The sequence below is a fragment of the Acomys minous genome, assembly GCF_964271855.1.
Source record: "Acomys minous genome assembly, chromosome: 17".
Lineage (NCBI taxonomy): Eukaryota > Metazoa > Chordata > Mammalia > Rodentia > Muridae > Acomys > Acomys minous.
The window spans coordinates 71,709,951-71,723,152 of NC_140500.1; the positions used below are offsets into that span (position 1 = coordinate 71,709,951).

The 13,202-nt window shown below is 50.1% G+C and overlaps 1 protein-coding gene across 3 annotated transcripts in view; it reads right to left on the bottom strand.

Annotated features, from left to right (window-relative positions):
* Window positions 1–4,479: 4,479 nt before the first annotated feature.
* The window catches only part of REEP1 (receptor accessory protein 1), a 126,205-nt gene continuing 117,482 nt past the window's right edge, over window positions 4,480–13,202 (bottom strand). For 2 of the 3 annotated variants that reach the window (XM_084766920.1, XM_084766918.1), the window contains one exon: window positions 4,480–7,230. In XM_084766920.1, the coding sequence (XP_084623046.1) occupies window positions 7,150–7,230 (81 nt within the window). In that variant the 3' untranslated portion in view covers window positions 4,480–7,149. Of the gene's footprint in view, window positions 7,231–9,057; window positions 9,210–13,202 lie in introns of all 3 variants that reach the window. The other variant, XM_084766919.1, reaches the window with a different exon arrangement.

The following is a 13,202-nucleotide window of genomic DNA, read 5'->3' on the forward strand; positions in this document are numbered from 1 at the left end:
GTCATCCCTCTTAATTGCCAAGGGACTCTTAAGTGGCCAGCTGATCTTTTCCATGTCACCATGCAATAGACAGCTTGCCTGTTCTTGGGTCAAGATCCCGCCCAGGCTCTCTTGGTTGTGTTAGCAGGTTCATGTGGAGTAAGGATGTAGTTGTGAGCCGTTTTGCTTAGAGCTGACAGGGTAACAGTGCACTCTCATCCTGTGTCCTGGGTTCTTGTGAGAGGTGACAGGGTAACAGTGCACTCTCATCCTGTGTCCTGGGTTCTTGTGAGAGGTGACAGGGTAACAGTGCACTCTCATCCTGTGTCCTGGGTTCTTTGTGAGAGCTGACAGGGTAACAGTGCGCTCTCATCCTGTGTCCTGGGTTCTTTGTGAGAGCTGACAGGGTAACAGTGCGGTCTCATCCTGTGTCCTGGGTTCTTTGTGAGAGGTGATAGGGTAACAGTGCACTCTCATCCTGTGTCCTGGGTTCTTGTGAGAGCTGAGAGGGTAACATTGCACTCTCATCCTGTGTCCTGGGTTCTTTGTGAGAGGTGACAGGGTAACAGTGCACTCTCATCCTGTGTCCTGGGTTCTTGTGAGAGCTGAGAGGGTAACATTGCACTCTCATCCTGTGTCCTGGGTTCTTGTGAGAGCTGACAGGGTAACAGTGCACTCTCATCCTGTGTCCTGGTTCTTTGTGCTCATGTCAATCACTTTCTATGACCCCTTCATGAAACATAGCTATACAACAAACTCTTTCTGCCCAATTTTTCTTTTCAATTTATTTTTAAATGTATGAGTGCTTTGTCTGCATGTGTGTCTGTGCACCATACACACATGTGCCTGGTGTCTGGTACTCTTGGAAGCCAGAAGAGAGTTCCTGGGTCCACTGGCATCGGAGTTAGAGATGGTTGTGAGCTCCATGTGGGTGCTGGGCATTGAACCTGGGTCCTCTGCAACAACAGGCAGTTCTTAAAAGTATTTCCACTTAAGATTTCTGATTTTCATTTGTAAGGATGAGCTTTTTCACAAATTGAGTCCAGGACAGCCAAGGCTACACAAAGAAACCCTGTCTTGAAAAACAAAACAAAAAAAACTGGATGGACTTTCCCCCAAATTCTCTAAAAGCACATTGTGGAAACAAAGGGGGAAAGGATCCCTGCCATTTGATGAAACTAACGTGTCTCCAGCTGTGCTCAGAGGGCAGCAACGAACGAGTGAGGAATGAGAGTCGGTGGGCGTTCCTCCCTGAAGCTAAGCAGGGTCAGGCCTGTCAGTACTTGGATGGGGAAAATGATGCAAGAGTTACAGATTGTTTACTTAAAGAGTGCCAAGGGATGGCTCCCGTCCTAGAGGGATGTCCAAGGCCATGTATGTATGTACTTGTGGGACCAGGTAATAAGAGACTGGACATGCAACTTGAGCACCTCGTACCCCAAACGGCTTGTGCTCTGCTGGCTCTTCCTGCTCACACTGCTGGGGTGGCAGGAGCTGAGGACTGAGGCTTTGCATCTCCTCACTGCGCAGCTCCTGCTTCCAGGACAGCTGTGGCGCTGGAAGAGCGGGTGCTGCAGAGGCTAAGGAGGAAGGCACTGCAGCGCCCCTTCCATCAGTGCGCGTGCACAATCTGGGTCTCTGTCTCATGGCCTCCGTGCCCTGGCTTCCCTGTGGCCAAGGGCAAGCTCGGCAGAGAGGGACCAGCACTCAGGCTGCAGACACAGGCTGCATCAAAAGGGAGTTTCATACGTACAGCTTTTGTTTTGGGGTAGGGGAGACTTTAATCAAAGCTGAGTTTTTAGTTTGACAGTAAAGCAGTTTGCACTAGGCCTGCCTAAGTGGTGTTCAGGTATATGCATAGTTGTTTATTCACGTGTAATTTACTGAACACTTGATGTATCTCGGTATATCTGCAGATCTCTGCTGGACCTCCTGCTGACCTTATGAAAGAGCTAGCGTTTTTCTGTGATAGAAATTGGAGGCGACTAAGCTTATTGAGGTTTAAAAATGAGTTACTCAGAAATACAGCAAATGCATCCCAGAACCTCTGTCTGTCCCCTTGGGATCTTGTGTGCTTCCTTTGATGTCCTAACATAGGACACCCGTATCTTAATCAACAGTGACTGAGGCCTGACACCAGGAGTAAGTGCTTCCTAACTCTGCCGGTTCAGTTCTGAGGTTGGGAGGCTCTGCCTTCCACCTGTCATCTCCGCTGCTGCCTGGCCCTGGCTCCTCAGTGAGTGAATCAACGAATGGATTTCTAGCCTTTCTTCCCATTTCTTCTTCCTGTTTTCTGCCCTCTATTTCTTTATTTTAAACAAAGAAAACAGAACTGTGACTAACTCCGATGTTTGAGAGTCTTTGTCACCTCCCAGGGAAGCTGGAGTGAGCTGTTTCGCCTCAAATTCATGTGTGACTGAGGATGATCTCACTTCTGACCCTTTCGTCCTGACCTCTCTGGGTTCCTGGATGGATGGATGATAGGCACGTGCCATCACGTCCTTGTTTGTTTGTTTGTTTGTTTGTTTGTTTGAGACAGGGTTTCTCAATGTAACCTTGGCTGGCCTGGACTCACTTTGTAGACCAGGCTGGCCTTGAACTCACAGAGATCTGCCTGCCTCTGCCTCCCAGGTGCTGGGATTAAAGGCGTGCGCCATTATGCCATGCTTATGCCTGTAGTTTAAAGGCGAGGGATGCAGAGTGTTAGGGGCGTTTTTACCATCCACAGTGGCTCTGCACATGTACTTAGTCGTCTCCAAGTGAGAAACACTCACGAAGGGAATGGCTGCCTGCAGGTCTGCTCACAATAGTCAGACTGCCTACCAGTGAGCTACTCACCTTTCCACAGGTACCAGTTTCCACTGATCTTTAAAACAGTAGAACGGTGAGACTTTGAGGTTAATTGTGTCATCAGCTGGGTTTGTGACACATGTCAATGTTGTTTTTGCTCCCAGTCATTCTATGTAGTAGGCATGAGCCAACTTCCAGACCAGGGAGTATAGGCACTCGGTTTCTGATCCTTGTTACCTTCCACATTAAAGTTTTGTTTTAATAGTTATTTATTATTACTTATATGGTGCTCTGCCTGCATGTACACATGCAGGCCAGAAGAGGGTATCAGATCACATTATAGATGGTTGTGAGCCACCATGTGGTTGCTAGGAATTGAACTCAGGACCTCTGGAGGAGCAGTCAGTGCCCTCAACCTCTGAGCCATCTCTCCAGCCCCCACATTAAAGTTTTTAACTTATTTATACTTACAATTTTTATTTTTGTTTTGTATTTCTGAGGAAGGGTCTTATATATTCCAGGCCTGCCTTGATCTCCATGTATAGCTGAGAATTCCCATGAGCTTCTGATCCTCCTGCTCCTGCCTCCTGAGTCCTACCATGTCTGGTACATAAGGTGCTAGGGTTTCAACCCAGATTAGTGAGGCACTCAATATTCCTAGACCCCTTATACACACACACACACACTTTTTAAATTTAATTTTGGGGGGTGGGAGATGTGTGCCACAGTATGCACGTGGAGGTCAGAGGACAATTTGTAGGAGTGTCTTTTCTCCCACCAGGGGGTCCTAGGGTGTAAACTCATAAGGGTTATTGGCAAGTACTTTTTCTCCTTAAGCCGTCTTATCAGCTCTACCCACATTTTTAAAGTGGGATTGTCAAGACTGTACAGGAGCTAAGAGGACCCACGTTTGGTTCCAGCGCCTATGTCTAGTAGTTTACAACCGCCTGTAATTCCAGTGCTAGGGAATCTGATGCCCTCTTCCGGCCGCCTCAGGCACCTGCACTCCCACATACATACACACAATTTGCTGAGAGCCAACTTTCTCAGAGGACCTGATAAAAGGACAAAAGGACCTAGTTCTGTGTCCTTGCCAAGGGCAGACTGGAGCTGGGTTCAAGGCCTTGAAGGAGTAAGGTTTTAGTTCCTGGGAACTTGGCTTTTTCCCTTGAAAAGACTAGAGTTATCAGTCCCAACACTGATGTGTGCTCGGTCCATGATACACGTGAGCTATCCTGTGTTCCCCCTGAGCAACATTGCTTGATCAGCTTCCTGCTGACTTCATGGGCCTTCTGTTGACTCTGTGAGCCCCTCCACCCCCCAATCTTTCTATAAGATGCTGTACTTTACTGGGTGGTAGTGGCGCACACCTTTAATCCCAGCACTCAGGAGGCAAAGGAGGTAGATCTGTTTGTTCCAGGCCTACCTGGTCTACAGAGAAAGTTCTAGAACAGCCAGGGCCACACAGAGAAACCTTGTCTTGAGACAAAACAACAACAAAAATGCAAACAGAAAAAAAGATACTGTACTTTAAATAAATTTGTCTGGGATAAGACACAGCTTTCCTATCTTTATCATTTCACCGCCTGGTGCGCCCCCTTAGGACCACTGAGGAATGACTTGCTGATCTAGGTCAATAATTGTTTAAAAACCACCAAAATAATAACTCTTTTTAAGAAAAGTATTTCTTCTTTTCTCACAAGTCCAACATTATAATTTTTTTTAAAAGAAAAATGTTAAGACTTTATTCAAGATGTTTATCAGGCATTATAACAAAACAGCAGAGCTTCAGCCTTTGGAATACTGCAATTTACATCCCTTAGATACACAGTCCAGTATACTATTTAATTATAGCTCATTCTAGAGAGACTTGAGAAACAAACGAGAGGAAATGCGCACAGTCACAATCCAGAACACCAGCTCTTCGCGTGTACAGTGTCAGGCCGTGGGGTACACCTCCCGCCACTTGAGAGCTGGGGCGGCCACATGATGGCTGCGGTTGACAAGCACTCTCAATACAAACACATGGACAGGTTAGCACGGAGACCATACAGATCAGAGGCCAGCAAAGTGAGCAAGCTATTCACACAGTCGGGAGGGCTTCTGACTAGATCTCCAGCTGACAGCATGAGGCTACATCTCACCTCTTCAGACACGGGGCCTGTGCTCCATGGCGAGTAATCATCGCTGAGGCAAGCACAGGCCTTTGAGCTAGCAATCTGTAAACAGCCTGGGTCTAAGTCAGCACGTTGGAAACATTCATGTATCTTCCCTAGACAGAGCACCACACCACTACATGTACAGGGGGATTTACATCATATGTCAGTGCACACACAAATACAGCTTATCAGAAAAGTAAACACATTTTTTTGAGAAATAAGACAGCTGTGTTCGGCTGTTCAGTGAGTGACTCCTTCGTCAACACTTGAGTAGTTTACATTTACAATAAGACAACAATTTAGATACCTGTATATTTTAAATCTTGAGCAAGAAGTAATACAGCCTGTCTGAGAGGAGTGCTTCAAACTGGGTTTTGGCATAGCTGAGTACAAACTCGACAGCCTAGATGTGTTATGCCTTCCTGTTGTAAAATGGATGAAAATAAAATAGGACTTAAGCTCTGTTCCTAAAGGCATTCATTATCTGAGCTGGGGGTGGGGGTGGGGGAGGTTGCAAAGCTGCTTCGCTTAGGCTTTTCTGCACCTGTTCCTCTTCATCCCATACCCAGCTGACAGGTCTGCACATTGGACATGGTATCATTTCTCCTGTTTGGAGCTGTTGAGTGAGCTTGAAGAGGACAGAGGTTTCTCTTCATGGATTTAGATGGGTGTGGGGCATAGGCAGGCTACTTTCCCTCACAGTCACCAGCTTTTGGGATAGTTCCTTAGGGTTAGTTCTAAAATACAGAATCACCTATGGAGAATTTCATCAGGTGTATCTGGCAGCAGTGAACTTCAACTGAAACCCTTTGTGAAGCGGCCAAGGCGCAGCCTGAGTAGCCTTAGCAGCACTGGCCATCCCCCAGTGCATGTTTGGAGCCGTTTGTAGTTGAGCCTGTTCGTAGTCAGTTGACAGTTGTGTGTAGTATTCAACACTACTCTAGACCTCAGGGCATAGCTATGAACAAACAATCCAAATATAAGTAACGGGGCTGTGAGCATTGCATGCATAACATGGAAAGAAATCACCAACTCGGAGCACAAATAGCCTAGCCCTACAACTTGGCTCTTAGAGGGGAGGGCAGCTCCCTCAGAACACAATGTCATCTGAGTCAGAGACTTGTCAAAATCCCTGGCGCAGTCCTGGCTTGTACACAACATCCACGCAGACGTGGAGCAAGCGTGAGTGTCAGTGCAGCCTGTTCTTCCACACGAGCCAGAAAGGAGCAAGAGCCACCGCCGCCTGTGGATCTCAGCCTCAGTCCTCCCCAGACTCTGCCTCCTGGCAGCCACGTGAGTGTCTCGTGTGTTTGAGCACATCTGGAACAAAACCTTGTTCTAGCCTTTTCTCTTAAGTGTTCTCTAAAACAAGGTGCTCCGATGCAGGTTCCTCCTCTTGGAGAAATGGGCCACAGCACTGGTCCCTGAAGGGGAGACGCCCTTGCCAAGCGCTTCCGAGATATTTGCAAATCTTCTAGCTGAGTCTCCATCCCCCAGACAGCTCTGCAAAGGGTGAGCAGCCTGCCTGCCTGCCTGCCTGAGGCAGCACCGAGGAGGAAGCCGCTCACCAGCCTTCTTCCCTGTTGCTGAAACACCGCACTCCTCCTTCAGCCCTGCTCTGCTGACTACAACAGGCCAGCTTCCTGCAGGAGCAGCGGTGCCCTACTGGCACTGGCTTTGTAAGCAGGTCGGAGACATTGTCGAGAATCAAAATATTTGTCTATGTTTCTGTTTTTGCCGCTCTCTCACTTAGCAGAACCTCTGGCAGCCCTTGCCAGTTCATCACATGAAGCCAAAAGCCATAAATATGTACACCATAGTCCAAAGTATCAGTACCAAGAAGAACAAAAAAGGTTTCTGTAAAAAGATCACGTGGTTTGCATTTACAGGACTAAAAACTATGCAACAAATAAGTTACAAATGTACATCTCAGCAGCATCAGGGTAGAAACACTGTGGCCACAATGACAGTCTAATTTGTGGGAAATGACTAAGCCCAGAGGATGTAAAGGTCACCCTCCACCATTTCCCTGTAGCCTCTCCCCAGCAGGAACAAAAAGGAAAGAGAACAGAAAATTCTTAAAGGCAGAAGAGGGGAGCGAGTAAAGGCCATGTCTGTGAGGCTGCACACTCAAAACACACCCAGCCTGCGGATTTCCGTGTTACTAGTGACTAGCTCTTTAAGGCAGAGGAGAGACATCTGTGGATCCAGTGCTGTTGGCTCATCTCACTCCTGTGGTTTCAGTGGCCGAGGATGAGGTACTTTTCTTCCTGAAGCGGGATCGAAGGGTTCTAGGCGGTGCCTGGAGGAGAAGCAGAGAGAGGGCATCCTCCATGTGGCTTGAGGTGGGCTCTTGGGAGCTGGGGTCCCCACCCCTGTGCCGTGTGACGTGAGGCTGAGACCCCTGAGAAGGCAGTCACGCCTCCCTGAGGCCACAGGGAAGGGCTGTACAGAAAGAACAGCTCCAGCCCTTTTATTTAGTTCTGTTTTCCTTTGGGAACTGTTTGCTGGTGCGTGCTTCAAACTTCCAGTCCTGGACAGGAAGCTTTTTTACTCTCCAGCCAGCCACACCACCAAGGCCAACACCACCTTATCTCCCCAACGACTGAAGGGACCTTTTCTCTCAGGGGAGGCACAGTCCACAAAAGGCATTACGATTGAAATGGAAGAAAGAGGAAGCCTTTCTCCTGGCACACTTCTGAGTGGGGTTCACACAGCTGGCCCCAACCCACCGCCCACAGCCCCAGGCTTCCCTGTGAGGACAGAGAACTTTCTCTCCACTCTCCTCTCACTGGACGTCCTATTCTTGTACATTTCTAGTGCCCTGAGCACAAGTCACACGTGCCTGGCCACACACAGCTACTTTGTTTCTCAGTGGTTTGGTTGGTGGTGGTAATTCACTTGGCATTAAGATTTTTTTCTAAGCCGCTCAGGGTGGCCGTGAGATCATTTTCTAGCACAGGCTGCCCTCAAACTTGCAGTGATCCTCCTGCTTAACCCCCCCAAGTGTAGTGTTGAGATTACAGATGTGCTCTGCACCTGGCTCAATATTTGTTTCCTTCCCATACTGGATGGAGCATTGAACCCAGGGTTCATACATTGCTAAACAAGTACTCTGCCCATGAGCTAAGCACCTCCAGCTCCGTTTCCTCACAGCGGTTGCCTCCGCTCACACACAGCAGAGGTTTCGAGGTCAGTTTGGGCTACATAATGAGACCCTGCCCTTCACCCGCCTGCCCCCCCAAGCCCAGGTCACAATGGACCTGGGACATTTAGATTAAATTCCATCATGAGGTGGCCCAGGCCCTGCTGCCAGTTAGGACTCATCAGTACAGAGCCAATCCGCTCTGGCTGGTCGGGGACATAGCTCAGTGGTAGAATGCTTGCCCAGCATGTGTGGGGCCCTGGGTTGGTCCCCGGCACTGGAGAAGGGGATGAGGGGCGGAGGAGAGATGAGAGAATGGATGGGGATGTGAGGACCTCCTACAGCTGAGGTGCCTGCAGCTTCCACCTCAGAGTGACAGGAGTGCGAGGCCTCCATGCGTGTGAGAGGAATGTTTCTGAGCACCTCATCGATTCTCACTGGGGTCTTTAATTTTGTGTGTGACAGAAATGGTGGCTTTCTCATATGAGCCGTCTGTCCAGAAGGCTCAGTAGAGAACGAACCAGGGAGGAGCCTAGTGGCTTTTCCTTGAGCCTGTGACTAGTGACTCTGCACCTGTATTACAGAACATAGCCTGTAAGTGCCAGGCATGGTCCCGCTGCTGCCAAAACCCTGTCTACTTCCACAACTGGCCACAGTGCCAAGTCAACTGTTTTCTGGTAACTTCAAAGAACCGCGGAGCTGGAGAAATGGCTCATCTGGTGAGGCACTTACTGTCCCCTTCTGACCTTCATGGGTATCTGTAGGTGTGCGCGTGTACACACATGCAGGTACACATGCATGCCTGCGTTGGCAGGTAGCTAGCGGCTACCTGGTAGTTCGTCCTACCTGTTTGATGAAAGTCATTTCCCCCCCTAGGCACTCAGAGATTGTTGGGTATCACAAGTGATGTCACCCTCAGCGCCACCCCACCCCGGCTTCCTAGTGCAAGCACATACCCCAGGCCACACTCCCAACACCATGTACCTCCAGGGGCAACTCGGTCCTCCTCGGTGCCTTATACTTGTACATGAACTCCAACAGGTCCTCCTCCTCCTCGTCAGAAAAGGCCAGGGGGCCGTGGACCCTGTGGGGCTCCCAAGCCTTCACACCCCTCTCGTTCACATCTCCCTCAACCACTTAATGTGCATCTAACAGAGGAGACACAGTCCAGGGCAGGGGTCAGTGTGGAAGGGACGGAGGAGGCGGCCCAGATTAGGATCACGGCACAGCAAGCCTGTTAGGACGGCAGGGACCCCGTCTGAAGAAGCCCACTGTCTTTAGGGAGCCCCAGCAGCACATAGAGAATCAACCGTAGGCCCACAAGCCACTGAGCGGCTCCCAGGAGGATGGGAGGAGACGTCAAGCCTGGCACTTAGACCCATGAGTTGACACCACGAGTGCCGAGGAAGTAGTCTGTTGTGAAAACAAGAGCTGTGCCCCAGAGAGGTGACGCCTCGCTTTCTAAATTGTACACACAGGCAATGTTGACAGTGCGCTATCCTTGTGCAGGCAGCACCAGGCATCCTGCAAGAGACAGGATGCAAAAATGCCGAGAGAGCCTCAAGGGATAACTTGAGGCTGAGCTGTACAGGTTTTTCGTTTCAAAAGACCTGGTGCTAGATAATGGAGGGCCCTCACATGCGTGCAAAATCTGAATGTATCCCCTCACTCCGCACCCCACGGGACAGCAATATTAGGAATATTTCAGTCTAAACTGAATGAACTACAGGCAAAGCTCCAGAATTAAGTTAGCCCGTCGAATGCAGCCATGTTCCTGAGCCAGGATGTCCTAGCTGAGGCAGTGTGTAAATGATTCTCTGCCCATACCCAGTTTTTCTGGCACCCACAGACACGTCGGTTCCACCACAGCAGGGACTGCTAGAGAGAGAAGGACCCACAGCTCATCTGCGTCCACCATTCTGAGGTCTACAGACAGAAACCCAAGCTCTCGTTGGGATGTCCTGTTACTGCTTCTAGAATCATTTTCAGCCACAGAACCGGCTCCGTCCACCAGCAGAGGGCTGGTTGCTGTGTAACAGCAGTCAGTATGGAAGAAATTAAAGCTAGCAACTTAGACCGGTTTTCCAGTTTCCGCGGCTATTCTCCGTGGAAGCCAGCAGGGGGCAGCACAAGAACACAGCTGCCTTCAGCGGGGCCTTTCAGAGCTGAGCAGTGGGTGGAGAGCTAGCTGCACAGGCTGTGCCTTGTCAGGGCCTGACATCATAAATTTACCTTGCATTTTTTTTTTTACATGCTCTCTTCACTTTGTCCTTCTCTCAGTCTGTTTATTCCAAGTATTGTTGCTTTCTTGTCCTCTCCTGTCTAAATCAGCTTGTTGAATTCAAGGGCAGTAACCCCACCGTGAACACTCTGGCCCTCCAGAGCTTTGCCCTGAGTCCAGAGTAACGCTTAGAGTGTGTACCCTGCAGCTCCTGCTATTACTGTCTCAGCTCAGCAGAACACTTCCTGAGTTGTTCCGGGGTGTGGCTGCTCATCCCTCGCATCCCCTGAGCATCCAGCCAATACTGCCACTCCAATAAGCTAACAGAAAGCCTGCCACCATCTCAAAGGACTCAGCCATACCCTGCACCAGAGCATGGCACTTGCTAACCAGGACATCCCCCTGGGCGCACAGTCCTCCTGCCTGGGAGGAAGAGCAAGGTCCAGGCCTAGCCAGGACCTGACACTCACTGGCCAACATAAAAATGCAGACACAACCTGGCTAGCTCCACCCAGGACAGGGTTGGGCACTGGCTGAGTTTAGGCTTCCGAACAGGTGTGTGCTGCTCCCCTTAAACTCCGTTTCCAGGGCTTTCCCCTACACCAATTGTCACGGGCACCAGCAGATAATGCAGAGACACAGCAGTGTCCTTGGGTACCTGATGACTCAGGCCACGCAGCAGAGTGCACCCAGGCAGAGAGAGCATCCAAACCACACACCAGCCACAATAACAACAAGTCCCTTGTAGGCTGGGCCTGTCATCCTAACCCGGGGAAATCGAGGTAGGAAAATTGCCATGAGCCACATAGTGAGTTCCAGGCCAGTCTGGGCTACAGTGTGAAGACCCTGTCTCAAACGCAGAAGCAAAATAAAGCAAACCGAGAAACAAAAAAGCAGTGCCCGTCTCAGTGCTGAAACTGTTGACAGGGCTTTGTGCTCGCTCTCGACTGCAACCTTGAATGAGAACTGGATTTTGAAAACTTGTGTCCCTGGACTCCTGGGGGTATAGAGCATTCCAGATACATAGGCAGTAGAGGCCAGACCTGAGCTTGGCAGACGCTGGGGTCCAAGGAGGCCAGTGTGGGTGGGCGGGGGACAGAAATAGCTTCAGATGAAAGCGACACAGAAACTATTAGGGTGGTCCCTGTATGTCTGTCAAGTGTATTGTTAGTATTTCATTTTTAATTTTTTTATTTTCTTGAGTGCTGGAAATCAAACCCAGGGTTTTGTGTGCGTGTGTCACACACACACACACACACACACACACACACACACACACACACACACATTTTTTGGAACAAGCAGCAGAATAAACAAAAAATAAGTCACATTGAACTTGGCCATATTTGAGGAGTGGCACCAATCTGAGGATCAGGACAAGTGACTGGGCAGGAAACTCAGGAGTGTTCCTGTAGGTTTGCACAGGCTTGTGACCCAATATGTCCTCAGCCCTAGCTATGGCTAAGACCCCAAGACCCTGAGAACTTGTGTGGGTGCAGGTCATGCTACACTCCTCTCTACCCCTCAGCAATGGCAGCCCAGGCCTGCAGCCCACTGAGCTGTCACTGTTGGGTCAAGGTTGGTGGTTTCCTCATAAGGACAGGGGTCCCTGTTGTCTTCCCCAACAAGGGACACACATGTGTTAGTGTCAGGCTCAGCACTGGGGGATGGAAAGGCGGGGCCAGGAAGTCTCAGCCTTTTAAAGGCCTGAACTGATCTGCCAGTCCCAAGCGCTGAGCCACCCACCCCCGGTGCAGCACGACACCCAGGTTAGCATACATCCCACACGGCACGCATTAGTGACGCAAGGCAGCAAACGTGTTGAAAAGACATGCCTGTCTGAACACTTACATCCAGGATCCCAGCAGTCACCATGGCGAAAGGAAAGAACATTCTATCAGAGAAGGCGTTTGGGAATGACACTCACATGTACTTCAGTTTATGCCCCGCATCCTTGATTTTTTAAAAAGGGCCTAATACCCCGCTCTGACTAATGACAGGCAGCTCAGAGAGGAAGAGGGGAGAGAGGAGAGGAAAGGTGGTGGACAGAGGGTAATAACAGAAGCGTCTACACAGAGACCGTGACATGCAGCAAACGGCAGGCAGAGTGAAGCCGAGGTTGGCAGAGAATGTTCTAGTGTCTGGGAGGCACAGTTCAGAATAGGCCCTAACTGACATCTGCTTCTTGGCAGGCTCTGAGCTCTAACGCCATGGCTGTCACTGCTTATAGGTGACTGCCAGCCTCCCAAATGCCCACGTTTCCTTTCTCCCCTGTCTGAATGAAGACCCGGGTTTGCAAATCCTTTAGAAAGTTCAGTCTCTGCTCAGGGATCCTAAGTCTCTAAGGATGCCTAGAACTTTCTCTTGCTCTGCACTGGACAGCATCCCCCAGCTTCCAGCCCCAGCTGTAAGACAGACACACCCCCAGACCACCGGCCAGCACCTCCCAGCAGAGTGCCCCTCACTGGCAGAGAGCTGGAGGGGCAGAGAAGCATTTAGCCCGCTTCTCCCGCCTGACAGAAGGAAGAACAAGGCCCAGAGAGTGAACATTTGTCCCTAAGGACATAGAGGGGCACACTGGGATGACTCATGGGATGGGTCCTTGCATGGAGCTCTAGGGGGCAGGAGAAGATTCCAGAGATTTGGAGGTCAGCAGGACCCTAGGAGAGCAGGACCTACCAGAGCCAGTGACTACGAAACTACTGGTGTCCTAGAAACTACTGGCGTGTAAGATACACAGGGACAGGTATCCTAGAGCCGGGAGGGAGAACGCTAGGAAAGGATGGGATATTAACTGACCTTGCCCTAGGTGATAATCCCCTGGCTCATGGCACTTACAACTCAACATGTAGAATGGGGGACAGCAATGACCACGGCCATCTGGGGACACTGAAGTGCTGTTTCCCAT